Here is a 17,891-nt window from a genome sequence, read left to right as displayed (position 1 = left end):
AGTGGAAGCAGGCAAGCCCACACCGCATAAACGACCACATGACACGGCACACGCCAACCCTATTTGAATTGCAACGCCTATCAGCTTTGGGGGGCGGCCCCCTCAAATATTTTATTGGGGGGGGGGACCTTGGCTCCTAGGAGCTGGCTCCTATGATTATGCGGGAGGAAGCATGGGCGTAGCCAGGATTTATGGGGGAGGCAAGTTTCATGTTAGGGGGACAGAACCTCAATTAAGTATTTTTAAGGATTTACTTGATTGGGGGGGGCACCTGCCCCCTGCTCCCCGTTTCCTTGGCTACGCCCATGGAAGCAAGACATGACTTTAGAAAGATCCTGGAAGGGGCGGGGGCTCCGGCTTCACCCGCCCCATCGCTGGGCTGGGCTTCGGGCACAAGTAGCGGAGGACGGGTCCAGCAAGCAGCTAGTCTCGAGCAGCGCTGGGCGGCTAACCAAACGGAAGGCGAACTTTGCTCGTCTGCAGCCGGGCTCCGCAGGCAATGGGTCCCCGCGGGAGGAAGCGAAAGGCGCCTCCTCCCGAGGACGACGGCGGCAGCAGCAGCAGCAGCGGTTCCGAGCAGGAGCCGCCGCCGCCTCCCATCTCTCTCCTGCCTCCGGAGCTGCTGATCAAGATCTTCGAGTACCTGGACGACGAGGACCAGGTCCAGGTGTCGCAGGTGTGCCGCGACTGGCAAGCCGCTTCCTACCAGATCTTGTGGTGGCGTTCGGAGGCCCCCGTGTCCCTGTGCCATCTCCGCAACGACCCGTCGATGTTGGCCAACATGGCAGCCTGGGGCATCCGTCGGGTGCGGATCGTGATGACGCCCTGTGTCACCATGGGCTTCGTCAGCCACGCAAGCTGCACCCCCGAAACCTACAGTGAGCTGTGCCGGGCTTTGCGGGCCGGGCTGCCCTCCCTGCGGGCGCTGAACATGACCGGCTGCCCATCCGTCACCAAGAGGAGCCTGGCGCAGATTGGCAAGCATCTGAAAGGCCTGGAGGAGCTGGTGCTGTTGGGGTGCAGGCATGTGAGTGACGCGGGCCTCCTGCTCCTCAGCAACAGGCTGCTGCACCTGAAGAAGCTCAGCCTGGACCACTGCAACCTGGTCACCGATGCGGGCGTAGGGCACTTGGCGGGCATCACGGCAAGGGGCTGCCTGCAGCTGGAGTGCCTCAGCCTAGAGAACTGCGACAGACTCAGCGATGTTGCCCTCCACCACGTGGCCCAGGGCCTCCCCCGCCTGCGCTACCTCAGCGTCCGCTTCTGTGGGGGCATCCGAGATGAGGCTTTGGTGCCCCTTTCGCGCCTGACCAGGCTGAGAACCCTCAACCTCAGCTTCTGCCAGAGAATCACCGACGTGGGCGTTGGGCACCTCGCGGGCATCACTGCCGACGGCTGCCTGGGGTTGGAGGAACTCGACCTGGCGGGCTGCGGCCAGCTCAGCGATCACGCCGTCCGCTACGTGACCCAGGGCCTCCCCCACCTGGTCCACCTCAGCCTCCGCTTCTGTGGGAATATCGGGGATGGGGCTCTGTTGTCCATGTCGCTCCTGAGCAGGCTCAAGAGCCTCAACCTGAGCTTCTGCCAGAGAATCAGCGACGTGGGCATTGGGCACCTTGCGGGCATCACCAGCCGCGGCTGCCTGCAGCTGGAGGAGCTTGACCTTGAGGAATGCGAGCGACTCACCAATCTCACCTGTCGGTATCTGGCCCAGGGCCTCTCCTGCTTGCGCCACCTCAAACTCTGCTGCTGTGAGAAGATCAGGGATGAGGGGCTGCTGTTCCTGTCGCGCATGAGCAGCCTGAACATCCTCGAAATAAGCTACTGCAATATCACTGACGAGGGAATTGGGCACCTGTCAAGGGGGAGCGTGCCCCTTTCCACCTTGAACATTACCTGCTGCGAGACTCTGGGAGACGCAAGTCTGGCTTATATCGTACGGGGCTTGGGCAGGCTGCGCAAGCTCTACCGCTGTGGTTGCAACTTCAGCCTCGACTGCATGCTAGAACTGGAGCAACAGATGCCTGAACTGTCGATTCTCTGAGAGCTGTGTAATCTGCCAAACAGTTTGTCTACTGACGTAGCTCAGTCAGTAGAGCACGAGACTCCTAATCTGCATTGCAGGGGGTTGGACTAGATGACCCTTGTGGTTCTTTTCCAACTCTTCAATTCTATTATTACTGTTGCTTTTCACCAGTGCCTTTCCGTTTTGTATTTTTTCTGATAAAAAGCATGTGAAAACTAAGGGTATATAGTTATTTTCTCCTCTATTCTGCAAACCATTTTCATTTTGTGTTGTTTTTTTCAGATGGTATGTCTGAGGTCATTAAGAGATAAAAACTTTCTTTTTAGTGATTTGTAAGTTGCCCTGGAAGTCTTTTTTTTTTGGCAGAGGAGCAGGATTTCTTTAAAAATCAAAAACAATCCCTAATTAGGTATTACTTCAGTTGCAAAAGTATGCAATTAGTAGACCTCTGTTATTCCATGCTGTGCAACTGCTTTTACATTCCTGATGTCTTACGACAAAATTAAAAATTTGCCAACCCTTTTGAAAAGAAAATACTATGAAAAAGTGCACAGAAACTGAAAAACAAAAAAACAAGACCTGAAATCATAGCACCTTCATGGGTCCAGGAATTTTTGGTGCTACAAGTCTGGTGTTAAGCACACTTACCTGGGAAAGTTCACATTTTGTTTGTAGAAACAAATATATTTTTAAAATAAAAATATTACCATGATACAAGAACATGAGAAAAGCCCTGCTGGATCAGGCCAAAGACTATCTAGTTCATAAGATGCTTCTGTGAAGCCCAAAGGCAGGAGCAGAGAATGAATGAAATCTTTATTTGCATCGGCCATAGCAATAAAACAACAATACAATATACAAAGAATAGAAATAAAAAGTCAATTATATAAAATACTGTGGTGTTTGCCCTCCTAGGTGTGTGACATCATACTGGGTTCATAAGGAGAGGGTTAACTAATTGTAAAATGCCTAACCTATAGGAACCCAAGGGCAAGAGTTCGAGTTCAAGTTCGAGTTGTTAAGAAGTCAGTCTGGAGTTAGAGAAGAGAGAGGCAGGATAAGTCTGTGGGTTGGGCTAGTCTGATGTGAGAGAATGAGAGAATCTGTTAAGAGGAGTCAGAGAAACAGTTGAGATAATCAGTCAGAAGGTATTAGCAAGGTATAGGCCGGTAAAGAAACTAAGTTTAAGAAACTGACAAGAAAATTATCTGAGAAACCATAAACTTGTAAATGCTTGTAAAATAAACTTATTTGGTTTAATTTTAACTGTCTGGACTCAGTGCGTACCCAAGAGTAACGGGTTGGTGGCAGCGGGTAAGCGTGCACAGTGGTGGCACAGGGATCAATAGACCGTCAAACGTCCGGGAACCCTGTGTGATCACCACAAATACATTTTAGGGTTCTGAATCAATAGTCATACCTCAGGTTACAGACACTTCAGGTTGCGTTTTTTCGGGTTACAGATGCGCCAAAACCCAGAAGTACCGGAACGGGTCACTTCCGGGTTTCGGTGGTCACGCATGCACAGAAGTGCTAAATCATGCGAAGCGCCGAATCGCAAGCCATGTGCGCCCAGACGTGGCACTGTGGGTTGCAAACATGCCTCCCGCATGGATCACATTCGCAACCCGAGCATCCACTGTAGTGGATCTTATTCTGAGTGCCCCAACTGAAAACTTTGCAACCTTTGCTGTCACTTGCTCATCTTGATCTGCCAAGAGAAAGGACACTGGCTGTGTTTGGGCGACCCGGAATGGACAATAAAATAGGGGTGATAATCTCATTCCTCAAGTCTTTCTAAAGAGTGCAAGCTAGAAGGGCATGCGCCAATTCGGTACTGCCATCTCCACAGGGACATAAGCGTTTTTCGGGTGGAATTTGTTGGAATTGTCCCTTGAGTACAGCCAAGGGCAATACATTCAATCTTGCGAGAGTAAAAGTGTGTCTATTATTTTAGAATTGCTAGGTTATGTAGATAGGGTGCCAGAGTTGAAATGGGAAGATGCAAGTCATACCATGGGCAAAATTTCCTTATTGTGGCCAAGCTGTTCTGATGCTCAATATCATTTAGGTGCTGACAAATTAGACTGTCTGCTTTACTAAAACTCAAAGTGAGTAGCTGTTGTGGTGACAAACCACAAGAGTGAAGTTTTTGATAAGACAATTTTAGTCCAGGTGCTCTTGTGACCAGAGAGCATCACCACAATCACCACCCACCCCAGTAAGCAGTACTCCAGTGGATCCTACCTCCAACAGTGGAGGTAGACTGTAACCAACATGACTAGTCATCACCTCCATCCTTTGTGTGTGTGGGCAGGGGATACTGTGGCAACCAATGGCAAATTTTGTGGGCCTGGCGTGAGCCTGATCCAGATACTGATGCAGGATCCGTTTGCCAGTGCTTCCCATCACCTGCCACTCTTTGGGTGATCATGGGATGGGTGGGTGTAGGGTGGCTACATGGCTCTAGGCTTTGGCCCTGGCTGCGTTAATACACAGAAGAGATGGAAGTTTTCGTGTGTGGCTCATAGCCCCATCCCAGACAGGACAGAAGCAGCTAGGTCAAGCCACAAGAAGCCCAGAGATCTAATGGTTGAGGGAGTCCCATCAATAAGAACTGGCCCCTCCCAAAGCAAGTAAAGAAGAGGAGATACTTGCTATGTTAGTGCGCTCATACCCAGAGCATTTGCTAAACAAAGGGTGGCAGCCCTTTTTAGACACTAAAAATGGTGAAACTGCAGCCACTTACTTGATTTCACATGGGGTGTGGGTGAATGGAGGAGAGAAGAAACAATTCAGAATTCCACTGAGAACGATCTGTCTCTCCCCAGGCAGCTTCCCGGGTGTAGAGGAAGTAACAAGTAACCCTGCCCACTTTTAGCTTTGGCTCCACTTACCACAAGCTACAGCCCTGTCCACCAACAAAACGTACCTCCCACAAAACACCCCCTAAGGGAATCTGGACCTCCACAAAAAAGGTTCCCCACAGTGTTCAGGCTGAATGATGGGGGTGGATTATTATAAGGTGGATTCACATTCACACATCCATCACTCACCAAGGCACGTAACAGAAGCAATGCAGACTTTCTGGCTGACATTTGTGTCAAAATAGGGGTCAACCTTACCTTCTCTGAGGTAATAACTGCTGTAGTATAGTTATTGATTCACACTTGTGTGCATGAAAGGGCTAACCTGAGCCTTGAGCTGAAGTTGCCAGTGTGGGTGTGGCTTAGCAGGCTCTTAGAGCAGGGTTACCAGTCGTCCCCAGATTTGCAAATCTGTCCCCTGGAAATGTGGCAGTGGGAGCCTCAGCAGCCTGGAGCCAGCCTGGTAGTGCAGTTGGCTCTGGCTGCCTTCAGGAGCTGCTCGCTACCGCCGCCACTGCTGAAGGGGAACCAGGGACATCCAGTGGTACAGATCTCCTGCCCCCTTCCCCCTTTGTTTTGACAGATCAGGGGAGGCTTGGGAGTCATAGGTGGGCGGGCGTTGCCCAGGAGGGGCGCAAGGTGCATGGTTTCTCTGCCAGGCAAGGTGCAAAGCCCTTCTTTTGAACCCTGTGATATATAAATGCGCAGGTTTTTTTTAATAAAAAAACTGGGCAACAGCCACCCACCCGTGACTCCCCCTGATCAGTCAAAACAAAGGAGGAGGGGGGCAAATCGGGGGGAAGCTCAGGAGTCACGGACGTGCGGCATGCTGTTGCCCAGTTTTTAAAAAACTCTGTGCATTTATGTTTCACAAGGTGGAAAAAAGGGCTTTGCACCTTTATACAATATGAATGTTTGCTTGGGCCCAGGGTCTTTTGCCTCACCATCCCCACTACTGACTCCCTGTTGCTACTCAGCTTCCCCAAAAAAGTGTCCCCGGATTCATTGAAAAAATCTGGTAACTGTATCTTAGAGGCCTCTCCTCCAACCCTTTCTTCTCTGTGATTTCTGGAACAAACAAGAAACCTTGTGGCCATGGCTCTCTGCAAGTGAACTGCATCTCTCCAAAAGGAAAGTTTTTAAATGAACAATAGTTCACATGTAACCTCCTGGTATGGAGGGCAAGTGCAAACTATGGCTTGAAACTTTAGATGTAATGGCACCAACACATGCACATGGAGGTGGGACGGTGGTACACGGAACATAAGGCTGCAATAATTTTATTTTAAAACCAACTGATTGCACCAAATGTTATGCTGCGTTTAGGAAAAAAGTTTTAATTTTACTTCAAAATGTACAGTATAAAAAATTAACAAGAGTGATTCTGAACAAAAGCTACAAAAAATAATAATTCCACTTCAGCAATCAATCAAAAGGCTTTGACAGACAATGGTACAGAGTATTCTGCAGACTTCCCAGATGCAGAAAAATGCATTTTAGGATCCATTGGCAATTGAATCTTCCTCCATCTCTTCTTCAGCCTCATCCATAGGGCCTAAAGAAAAGAGCACAATTTCTTAATATTTTAATCATTCCCTCCACCACAAATGTGAAGCTGATGATAAGGAGTGACTGTACAGGTCTGCTTTTTTATTCTATGGAAGTATTCCAAAGATGGGCTTTTGATGCTTCAAATTTAGCTCACTAGCATTAAGTGAATTTGCAGGTTCTTAACTTGTTTGCTTCCTCACACTGCAATAATGGCTATTCTACTAACTACTGCTGCCAAGAAATACTTAATTTTGCATAGTGGCCTTTTCTAGGCTATGGAAAATCCTAGCTTTCTTAAAACTTCTGTCTAAAAATCAGAAGCTGCCTTATACCATCTTGGCTGTGAGTCCTGGAAGACCTGCTCCCTGCCTGGCAGGCCTTTTCCCACCTGGCCTGGGAGGGCAGGGCTGTGATTGACTCCAGCTACAAAAGCCAAGGCTGCTGAACAGATTCTTGGGCTGGAGTATTGTTTGGCTGGTGGCAGGGGTGTGTGTGTTGCTGTTATTGACTTCTGGCAAAGGCCAACTCCCCTGCGCGGAGAGGAAGAAAGAGAGAGAAAAGGGGCAGTCCAACCTCTGTTCTAAATGTCCTGCAAGAATAAGGGTTCCAAAGATATTCCTTACCTGCTTTACGATCTCTGCCAGGTATCTGACCAGCCTGCAACAGACCCTTCAGCCTCTCTACTTCAGCAAGTGTTGTGGCATTAGCAATGGCATTCTTAAAGGGAAAGATCAAAGGTCACTTATGCAACACTTTTAACATTAAATTCAATGCCTGATTCACAACAATTGAACTGTGCCTATTACAACTGTGCTAACAAGACTGGTCTGAACACCAAGGAAGAAGAAGAAGAGTTTGAATTTGATATCCCACTTTATCACTACCCGAAGAAGTCTCAAAGCGGCTAACATTCTCCTTTCCCTTCCTCCCCCACAACATACACTCTGTGAGGTGAGTGGGGCTGAGAGACTTCAGAGAAGTGTGACTGGCCCAAGGTCACCCAGCAGCTGCATGCGGAGGAGCAGGGAAGCGAACCTGGTTCACCAGATTACAAGTCCACTGCTCTTAACCACTACACCACACTGGCTCTGAAAACGATTCAGCATGTCAAGAAGAGTTCAATTCAATTCCAGCTAGAGGGTGACATTTTATTACCTATAACATTTTAGCTGTTGCTCCTTAGACAAATACATATTTAACCTACTGATATCTACCCCTAGCTATCAGACTGTGTTGATCTGGCCACTTAGAAACTTGAATTTTTGCAATAAGGAGCAAGACAGTTATAGTATGTTTACAAAATCTGAACTCTTTATTTGCAAAGGAAAGCTACGCAAACTATGTCAGTACCTGAAAAACAAAGCAATGTGGCACACTCAATACACACATAGATAGATTATCTTCTGGAAGTAAATGACAGTGAATGCTTTTCTTGGTAGATTCCTCCCTGTACAAGTCTGAAAAAACATTACCTTAATAGCCTCCACATCTCCTGGGGAAGGGCCCACCTTCTTTTTGTCACTTGGCAAGCCAGCACCTGGGTTGAAACTTCAGAAGGAAAAAAGACGCCTTGTTAAAGTCAAAGTGTTATTGTCATGCTTCTCGAGCTTCCAAAGAGAAGTCTCCGGAAGCACCAATTTCAATCAGGTGTAGTATCTCATCTTTGTTAACAAACTGATACAATCAAGTAATAGCTCCTTCAGAAACACCAGCAGAGTGACCTTCCCACATCCCACCCTTTTTAGAGCCTTTTATGAAAAAAATATCAATCGGATGTGTTGTTCAAGCTGCTAGCTTGCATGTTAAAACTGTCAGGGTTCGTAATGTACTTGTCGAGAAAAAGAGGCAATGATTGCCATTCATCAACTAGGCAATTTTGGTGCTAACTAGTGCACCGACTACTCAATTTTCTTACAGCCCAAGAGTTATTTACAAACCGGCTGTGGTGTTTCTGAAGGAGACTGCCAGTTTAAAGTGGTTATCTGTATCTTACGTTTTTGCTCTCCTGGCAATATCCTTTGCAAGCTGTGCACCCCGCTTGCCCTTGAACATTTTCTCTGCCTCCTGACGCTCCTACAGCGATACCACACACACAGAGTTAATGCAACATTCAATAGAAGCATGTATACGGTGCATAGCTCCTCTCTCCCAAAAAGAAATGGCACGATGAGGTGCAATTCTTGAAAAAAACAAGGTGGCATCAAGATGAAGCCTTAAAAGTTGGCCCTAGTGAAACCTATAACCCTTCACAAGAAAGATCTATTTTCCATTTAGCTCAGATAGCAAGGGAGTCCACTGAGATATTCCCCACCACGCAATAGTTCCTGTCCATTAATTTCACTTCAAAAACAGTATGAAGTTGATTGAAGTCACAGCCAGCAGGCAAACTAGAGTTTATTTGTTACACAAGAAACTAACATTTAATCTCAAAGCATATTTGATAAGACTCTGCTTTCTTTCCTCCAGCCACAGCTGCGGGCAGGGAACAGACACCCCCCCCCCCATTTCTAGGAATTACCTTCACAGAAACTATTTCAAGTAAATGGAACACACAATAAGATATATACTAAACTGCTTCAGCATGTTTATCGTCTGAAAACTGCTTCAAGCTTTCATTTAGGCTAACATTTGCTGATTGGTGAGGAGAAGGCAATCCTGTATTTATGTTAATAATGATTCAAATCTAAAATACAGTTCCAAATAAAAAAGCTTCCAGGCTTATGACTGCAGATTCATAAATGTTTTTTCATGATATCGATATGGTCACGAGAAAGGCATTCAGAATTACATTTGCAGAGCCATAGCCATAAACAAATGTCACAGTCTGAAAATGCGTTATAATGAGAAAACTATGTTATACTATAGGCACGAAAAGAAAACTCAAGTAGTAAACATTTAAATGCATAGCTTCGCAAAAGACAAATTCTTCACAATTGCCAAAACACTTACTTTTAATTTCACTTTTTGGAAATCCAGGACTCTGACTTGTGGGACCTTGAAGATGACATACAGCCTATAATGCTTCTTATTTGTCACTGGATTCCTTAAAATACTGAAGGGAGGAAAAGGAGAAACATATTTACACAGTTCAAACAAAGGCACTGCTGAAGAGGAATGTTTTGGCCCAACATTCCCTACTGCCGAGTGTCTTTCCCCTTCATCTCCCAGGTTCTTACCAATGTTGGGAATAATTATTTTTAAGAGGCCAAGACCCTAGTCCTGCCGACCTCTTAAGTATGCTTTGGTCCACCAGCCACTTTGAGGACTGAGGTAAAAAGCCAAGTTGCTTGACTAATTAAAGGGAGATCAATAACCAAAAGTAACCTGATTACACTATTTGATGAAGAATAAGAGCTTTGATTGCTGTCACTGTTAGTGGATTACTGATGTCAGAACTGCTCTCAAATTTAATTTTATTGGAGGCAGGACCTACTGATCTGCTACGTGTTAATGCATATCTGTTTGTGATGCTCATGAACATAAAAGTTTATGCAAACATTACAATCAGAGACAGGAAGATGGGACACCTATTTCAAAGACCTATGATATCCAGTGCCATCTATGAATTAAAATATTATCTGATAAGTAAACTATATGAAGCATAATATTTTCATTTTCTTTTCATTCTGAAAAAGCCTCAGCAAAATGTTAAAAAAAGAACTATGCAAATGTTAATTACATAAAATAAACATTTATCCCTTAAGTATATAATTATTTATCTCATCATAATTTTATTATACTCTCCTCTTGTGAAGAAGCATCACTCTGTGGTAAGAATTCACATCTAAAGACCCCAGGTGTACATTTTTATTATTTTAATAATGTTTCAGCGTTTCACTTTCTTTGCATTTAACTGTTAGACAGAATGTATTAGGCTTGAGTTTTGTGTGTTCTCATTTGTGAGACTCTCCCGCCTACGCTGCATTCCATCTCTCCTTATCTGACCTTGAAAGCAGCACAAATGGCAGGATGTTTTCATATGAATTAGTACTAGAGTCTTAATCTGAAATCCTTGGAAGCTTCCTGAAAGATAGATGGAGAAACGTCAGCAAAGAATGATAATAGACTAGGCTGCCAGGGCAATGTGGGACATCCAATACCCAAAATGGGCAAAAGGTCTAGGCACTGCTGGTCAACCACAAGGCGACAGCAGGGGGAGTGGAAAGCAGGAAAAAGCCATACATTTTTTCTGTTTCATGACCTGTAACCTTTCCTGACATATGTGAAGATGTTTTATGAGTCTTTGTTTGCTGCGTTTGAACTACTATATAAGCTTTTGCTCTGAAGTGCCTTGGAGCAAACCCTCTCAACTGGCACTTTGGGTTGAGCTCTATTGCAATAAATAAAATAAATAAAACGCTGAGTCCCTAAATCTGGATGCTGGACTTGAAACAGTTTCCTTGGTTCTGTGGTTCATTTAAAAGGTGGTCCCTCACCTGGGTAACAAACAGTGGGGGTGTAGAGGTGAATTCTTACCACAACTCCACACTCAGAAATCCCTAGAGAGCTTTTGGAAAACAAAGCAAGCCCTCTTAGTTCTATTAAGTGTTGAAGGCTTCAGGAAAAAATATTTGGCAGATCATGTTGCCAACCTTAATTTATAGGACAGACGCTTGGTAAGGAAGGCATATTATAATATTTGATCACAAAGGTGAATTATCTCATACCTCAGATATGTTAGTGATTTGACAGTTGCCAAAGGATCTAGATCACCCTGAATAAGAGAAACACAAATGTAGTAAAAGATTTGTTAATATACGTTTTCCAGTTCACACTCAGCCCCTTAACCAAAAGTTAATTATACTACAGAATGAGGATCATTGCATGCATTTCAAACTTTATAGCTTAGGAACAGTTAGGCTTAACTCACTATGTGAAACATGTTAAACACATTTGTCTCAGTTGTATGGCTTTACATTGTAAAAGCAAGACAATTAACCTTTAGTGTCTTTGCATTCAAAAATTCACCCAGAATAGCAGCAACAAAAGTTATTTATGGGGTCAGTTTACATTCTAGGGTTTATTTTCAACTGATTTTTTTTCACTTGCTTACTGAGCTCTTCTCCAAGGGTGTGTATGGCTTACTACACCCAACCATATTGTATGTAGATGCTATTTCCAATTGGACATTGCTTCTCTCCACATATAAATGCACCAAAAGAAAAATCTGTGATCTTATACGGAGACAACACGTGCACCATTTTCCTACACAGTGGTACCTCAGGTTACAGATGCTTCAGGTTACAGACTCCGCTAACCCAGAAATAGTACCTCGGGTTAAGAACTTTGCTTTAGGATGCGAACAAAAATCGCACGGTGGCGGCATGGCGGCCCCATTAGCTAAAGTGGTACCTCAGGTTAAGAACAGTTTCAGGTTAAGAATGGACCTCCAGAACAAATTAATTTCTCAACTCGAGGTACCACTGTACAAATATCAATGGCAAAACTGCATATTAACAAAATACAGTGTCTGATTAAGAAATAATTTTAAGTTCAGGTTTTTCAGGTAGTTTTGGATCATAGAGCTTATTTGTTTAACTTTGCTTTGCCTAAGCTCAGGCAAGCCTTTATGGCCATTTATTTTTAGACCAAGCAACCAGCCAAGATTGATGGTAGATATCAAAGGACTGCCATGCTGACTGAAGGCAGCAGGAGTCCATTAACATCTGGAGGGCCACAAGCTTCAAACTGTTGTTTCTGAAGCTGGCTTGTTTAAACTTAGCAGAATTTGTTACAAATCACAATCTCTAGGTCATTCGCAATGATAAGTTGTGATCAGTGGAAAGCAAAATTTAACCGCTGCCAAGGACTCCCAGCTGCATGGAAGGAAGAAATGGGAGAGCAGTGTTGTTCAGGGTCATATTGCTCATGCATGCAGCACAAAACCATGGTTTAATGTTGTGTGCAAACCTGGGCCATTTCTTTATTTTAAGCAACAACATGGAAACAATATTCTGAGTAACAGTTCACTGGTATTATCTGCTACATTGCAACTGCTCTCAAGAAGTCAGAATGGGTAAAATCTTCACTGAGAAAGTTGCCACATGTAATCAAAGAAAGGCAAGAAAACCCTATCTTAGAAAATTTTGGGCCTTTCTAGTGATTGCGTGTATGTCATTCAATCATTCCAATTTCTTTCATCCTTTATTTAACTTACCAATTCCATGATGTTATTGTTGGTAAGAATGAGCTCCTTGAGATTTGGTAAAGACTGTTCAAGTCCCTCACCTATTCGGCTAAAATAAAATAAAATGGGGGGGGGGACACCATCAGAATAATTATTATCTTGGAAGCTGTAAGTCCTCTTCCCCAAACTTCAGCTGCTTTTAAGCTTACACTTGAATAAGTGGTACAAGAAGTAGAGTATCGAGAACTGCAGCCAAAGAGACCTCAAAATTGCAGTTGGAAAGACACTCACCTTAATCTGTTGTTATTCATCAGCAATGTTTTCAGTCTTTTCAGCAGAGGAAACCCATCTAACTTCCGAATCTCATTGTCAGAGAAATCGATGGCATCAAACTGGTCCAAGGTAGCGCCCAAGTTCTCAATCACAGGGATCTTATATCCTGATGATGCAACATGGGACAAAAACAAACAAACTATAGTGCAAGGGAAATATATACTTTGGGTATGTATTTGACAACATTCGAAAGAAAACTTTCACCCCAGTATTCCTGACAAGTAAGTCTGAGAGGATGGACTTGGGGTTACTCAGTGAAATTGCGTGCCAGCAGTTTTAGGATAGGCAGGAAAAAAATAGTACTTCAAAGCACTCAATACTAATTTGTAGTTCTCAATGCTACAAGTCATGTTAAATAACGGGTGTGCCTTTGCTCACAGGTAGAGCACATGCTTTGTTTGAAGAAGGTCTCAGGTTTAATATCTGGAAAATTCAGGTAGGGCTCAGAGAGGCTTCTGTCTGAAACCCTAGAGAGTCACTACCAGTCAATGTAGAAGCAACACTGAGCAAGATAGACCAATGGTCGGCTCAGTATATGGCAGCTTCCTTTGTGGTAATAGCAGTGGCGTAGCGTGGGTTGTCAGCACCCGGGGCAAGGCAAGTAATTTGCGCCCCCTAACCCGTGGAGCCAGGTAGGGGCAGAGAGCTGCGAGTGCGAGCGCCCCCCCCCAGATGTTGCGCCTGGTGCGGCCGGCCCCCCCCTGCACCCCCCATGCTACACCACTGGGTAATAGCCATTCTCTTAAATTGCTTTAAAAAAGCAGGCTCACAGAGGGAAATTCCATCAACAGTTAACAGCTGCAACAGCTAATTAAAAGGTCTATTCTTAAGAAATCACTCTAGATGCCAAATACTTGTGAGAGGGAGGGAGGGTTATTAGGTGTTTTTGTTTCGCTTTGGTTTGTATTCTGTGTTCCCATTTTGCATTTTTATGTTGTGATCTGCCCCGTGATATACAAATGAAGAGTGGTATACAGATTTAATAAATTAAAATGAATACTAAACATGACGGTGTAAGGGTCTTCATTAGCTCCTTTTGAGTTTCCTGGAACTGTGTGGATGGCCTCTTATTAGAGACTGTATATATATGCAATGGGACGTGGGTGGCACTGTGGGTTAAACCACAGAGCCTAGGGCTCGCTCATCAGAAGGTCGGTGGTTCAAATCCCCGCAACGGGGTGAGCTCCCATTGCTCGGTCCCTGCTCCTGCCAACTTAGCAGTTCGAAGGCACGTCAAAGTGCAAGTACAGTGGTACAGTGGTGCCTCGCAAGACGAAATTAATCCGTTCCGCGAGTCTCTTCGTCTTGCGGTTTTTTCGTCTTGCGAAACACGGCTATTAGCGGCTTGGCGGCTATTAGCGGCTTAGCGGCTATTAACGGCTTTAAGAAAAAGGAAACAAACTCGCAACAACTCGCCAGACGTTTCGTCTTGCGAAGCAAGCCCATAGGGAAATTCGTCTTGTGGAACGACTCAAAAAACGGAAAACTCTTTCGTCTTGCGTGTTTTTCGTCTTGCGTGTTTTTCGTCTTGCGAGGTACCACTGTACCTTGGGCTACAGGCGCTTCAGCTTACAGACGCTTCAGCTTACAGACTCCGCTAACCCAGAAATAATCCCTCGGGTTAAGAACTTTGCTTCAAGTTGAGAACAGAAATTGCGTGGCGGTGGTGCAGTGGCAGCGGAAGGCCCTATTAGCTAAAGTGGTACCTCAAGTTAAGAACAGTTTCAGGTTGAATGGACCTCCAGAACAAATCAAATTCTTAACCTGAGGTACCACTGTAGATAAATAGGTACCACTCCGGTGGGAAGGTAAACGGCGTTTCCATGCTCTGCTCTGGATCGCCAGAAGCAGGCTGGTCATGCTGGCCACGTGACCCTGAAGCTATACGCCAGCTCCCTTGGCCAATAAAGCGAGATGTGCGCAGCAACCCCAGAGTGGGCCACGACTGGACCTAATGGTCAGGGGTCCTTTTACCTATCTACAGTACAGTGGTACCTTGGGTTACAGACTCTGCTAACCCAGAAATAGTGCTTCAGGTTAATAATAATAATTTTTATTTATACCCCGCCCTCCCCAGCCAAGACCGGGCTCAGGGCGGCTAACAAACAATAATAAAAACAAATTTAATGAATACAACTTAAAACAAAATTAAAATACAACATTAAAATATTGAAACCTCATCGCAGGAGGAGAAAGGAAAAGAAAAAAAAAAGAGGGGGAGGGAATCAAATTGGCTCCAAGCCAAAGGCCAGGTGGAACAACTCTGTCTTACAGGCCCTGCGGAAAGAAATCAGATGCTGCAGGGCCCTGGTCTCATGAGACAGAGCGTTCCACCAGGCCAGAGCCAGTGTTGAAAAGGCCCTGGCTCTGGTTGAAGCTAATCTAACTTCCTTAGGGTCCAGGACCACTAGGGGGTTGCTATTTATGGACCTTGAGGCTCTCCGTGGGGCATACCCTTAAGAACTTTGTTTCAGGATGAGAATACAAATCGTGCTCCGGCGGCGCAGCGGCAGCAGGAGGCCCCATTAGCTAATGTTGTGCTTCAGGTTAAGAACAGACCTCCGGAACGAATTAAGTACTTAACCCGAAGTACCACTGTATATGCAACAGGGTTCTTCTTACGCTAGCATCTGTCCATTATTTTGGGGGTGCCCACCAAACCAACTTTGCTCCTTAAGGCCCAAGTGACCTCTTGGGCATTGGGCTCCTATTAGCACCAGCTGCAACAGGTACGCAAACCACACCCTTTCCAGGACAGGGGCGGCGCGACCCACGTGGGCCACCTAACGTGACCCTCTTGAGCCACCTTCCCCCGACTCAGCTCCCCCTCCCGCTCTGCCTACTGCCCGCGCGCTTCAGGCCTACTCAGGCCAAGCAAGCGCCGCGCGCTTCCCGCTCCCAGGCCGCCGCCGCCACCACAAGGCCGCGTTCCTCACCGCGCAGGTCCAGCTCCCGGTCCCGCACGGCGTTTGTGTACTGCGCCGCCTGCTCGATGAGCTCCGCCGTCAGCTTCACCATTTTCGCTCCCCGCGGCCGCCGCACACCAAAAGGAAACCTGAGCGGCACGCCGACGGGGGAGCCGAATTAATACGCATGCGCCGGCCGGCTGCGCAGCCCGCAGAGCCGAGTCGCCGAGCCACGTAGACAGGGGGTAAATCGAGTGCCGAGCGGCGCCTTCGGAGAGACGCTTGCTCGTCGCCATGGCGACGCTTTGAGTTCTGGGAGGCCTGCAGAGGCTTTTGGGTCCAGTTGCGCTTACCCTCGAGAAGAGAAGCATATGGTGCCCGCTTGGTTAGACGCAGTTAAGTAACGTGCATTTAACACAGTTCTGTGCATATTTTCCCCAAATTCCTTTTAGCACAATTCTGTGCATACTTACAACTAACTTCTGTAGCACAGTTCTGTGCATAAAAAGGTAAAGGGACCCCTTACCATTGGGTCCAGTCGTGGAGGACTCTGGGGTTGCAGCGCTCATCTCGTTTTATTGGCTGAGGGAGCCGGCGTACAGCTTCCGGGTCATGTGACCAGCATGACTAAGCCGCTTCTAGCGAACCAGAGCAGCGCATGGAAATGCCGTTTATCTTCCCGCCGGAGTGGTACCTATTTATCTACTTGCACTTGACGTGCTTTCGAACTGCTAGGTTGGCAGGAGCAGGGACCGAGCAACAGGAGCTCACCCCATTGTGGGGATTCGAACCGCCGACCTTCTGATCGACAAGTCCTAGGCTCTGTGGTTTAAACCACAGCGCCACCCGCGTCCCTACCTATTTATCTACTTGCCACCAAATTTCTTTAGTACAGTTCTGTGCATACTTACAACTAATTTCTGTAGCACAGTTCTGTGCATACTTGCCACCAAATTCCTTTAGCACAATTCTGTGCATACTTGCAAGCAGGTTCTGTTGAGCTCAGAACGGCTGCTCCCAATTAAGCACACGTACTGAATGTTCCAACTGACCTCTGGTTTGCAGTCCTTGCTCCTGATGAATTCTTGCTGTTTTATCCTTACTTTGTCATTTGGTGAGTAAAGAGTACCAGAATAGTCCCGCTGGATCAAACTGAAGGTCCGTCTAGTCCAGCATCCTGTTCTTAGATTGGTTATCCAGATGTCTCTGGGAAACCCACAAAGAGCATGGCAGCATAAAAACCCCTCTCCCCAGTCGTGATCCCCAACAACTGGTATTCAGAGGCAATCCTTAGCTAGATGGACTATTGGTCTGATAGCATAAAATGTCATGTCATGTCTCGATTGTAGCAGTTTTGCTGGTGGAATTCAATGAATTGAGGGGGCACAATTAAAGTGGATTTGTTCTTGTGCTGTAAACATATTAAAAAGGAACTCAGTGGGGAATGCACTACTAGAAAGTGTGGGATAACAGTTGACCTGCATACAAATAGGCTTGCCATATGTCCTCTTTTTCCAGGACACATCCTGTTTTTCATGAGTATGTTAAAATGAGAGTCGTCATAGTGATCCATAGTTAATAGGAGAAGGTGGCCAATGTGTCCTTTGTTTTGCTCTTCAAAATATGGCAACTATAAGTCAGAATGAATAAGCAGCCAACCTCTTACAATCTCCCTGCAAACCTTGGGCAAACAGATCAGGATGGAAATTCAACCAACGGACCACGTGGATGCAACCCAAAATATCCTAGACAAGCCACAGCAGCTATTTCCTCTGCCATACATAATTTAAAAATCCTTATTTTTCTTTCACTGAAGACCACATGGTGGCACACTAGCGTCAAAAAAATTTCCACTTCTTCACTATTCCATTTGCAAGCTATTTAACAAAGGAAAAACATTTTAATTTTATGGCAGTGCAGATCCAGGTAACAGACATCACTAACAAAGAGGGACACAATTTGCGGCTAGCCCACATTTTTGACAATGAATACAGCAATAAATTATTCTGCACTGTGCCACACTCTGCCAAAGCTGATTATTTTAAAAAACCATTGAGCTTTTTTGGTTCCAGTCGGTCACC

At 45.8% G+C, this 17,891-nt stretch overlaps 2 protein-coding genes and 1 long non-coding RNA gene across 3 annotated transcripts; 2 read left to right on the top strand and 1 right to left on the bottom strand.

Moving 5' to 3' along the window:
- Positions 1–256: 256 nt before the first annotated feature.
- LOC310831899 (F-box and leucine-rich repeat protein 13-like) lies at positions 257–2,245 on the top strand. The gene has a single exon (XM_083713181.1). It carries the CDS (start codon positions 500–502, stop codon positions 2,042–2,044), a length of 1,545 nt encoding a protein of 514 aa, XP_083569307.1. The 5' UTR covers positions 257–499; the 3' UTR covers positions 2,045–2,245.
- Positions 2,246–3,579: 1,334 nt separating this feature from the next.
- LOC310831970 lies at positions 3,580–5,605 on the top strand. Its single transcript, XR_014558073.1, has 2 exons — positions 3,580–3,915; positions 4,344–5,605. It is a non-coding gene; the product is annotated as an uncharacterized lncRNA (long non-coding RNA).
- A 605-nt stretch (positions 5,606–6,210) lies between these two features.
- On the bottom strand, positions 6,211–16,018 carry SNRPA1 (small nuclear ribonucleoprotein polypeptide A'). Its single transcript, XM_083713290.1, has 9 exons — positions 15,841–16,018; positions 12,863–13,010; positions 12,602–12,680; positions 11,112–11,158; positions 9,394–9,496; positions 8,438–8,517; positions 7,917–7,992; positions 7,068–7,161; positions 6,211–6,448 (listed from the first exon to the last, which is right to left on the bottom strand). The coding sequence occupies exons 1-9, from the start codon at positions 15,920–15,922 to the stop codon at positions 6,390–6,392; spliced, it is 768 nt and encodes a 255-aa protein (XP_083569416.1). The 5' UTR covers positions 15,923–16,018; the 3' UTR covers positions 6,211–6,389.
- Positions 16,019–17,891: the final 1,873 nt, after the last annotated feature.

The sequence above is a fragment of the Podarcis gaigeae genome (assembly GCF_964106915.1).
Source record: "Podarcis gaigeae genome assembly, chromosome: 14".
NCBI classification, from domain to species: Eukaryota; Metazoa; Chordata; class Lepidosauria; order Squamata; family Lacertidae; genus Podarcis; species Podarcis gaigeae.
Note: the sequence above shows the minus strand (reverse complement) of the source record. Positions and strands in the feature narration are given on the sequence as shown.

Excerpts from the sequence above, each read along its gene's own strand:
- SNRPA1 (XM_083713290.1), bottom strand. The coding sequence starts at position 15,922 with ATGGTGAAGCTGACGGCGGAGCTCATCGAGCAGGCGGCGCAGTACACA. Across the intron at positions 13,011-15,840 it reads CCGGGAGCTGGACCTGCGCG|GATATAAGATCCCTGTGATT; the intron begins GTGAGGAACGCG and ends TTGCATCATCAG. Across the intron at positions 7,162-7,916 it reads GAGATGTGGAGGCTATTAAG|AATGCCATTGCTAATGCCAC; the intron begins GTAATGTTTTTT and ends TTTCCCTTTAAG.
- LOC310831899 (XM_083713181.1), top strand. The coding sequence starts at position 500 with ATGGGTCCCCGCGGGAGGAAGCGAAAGGCGCCTCCTCCCGAGGACGAC.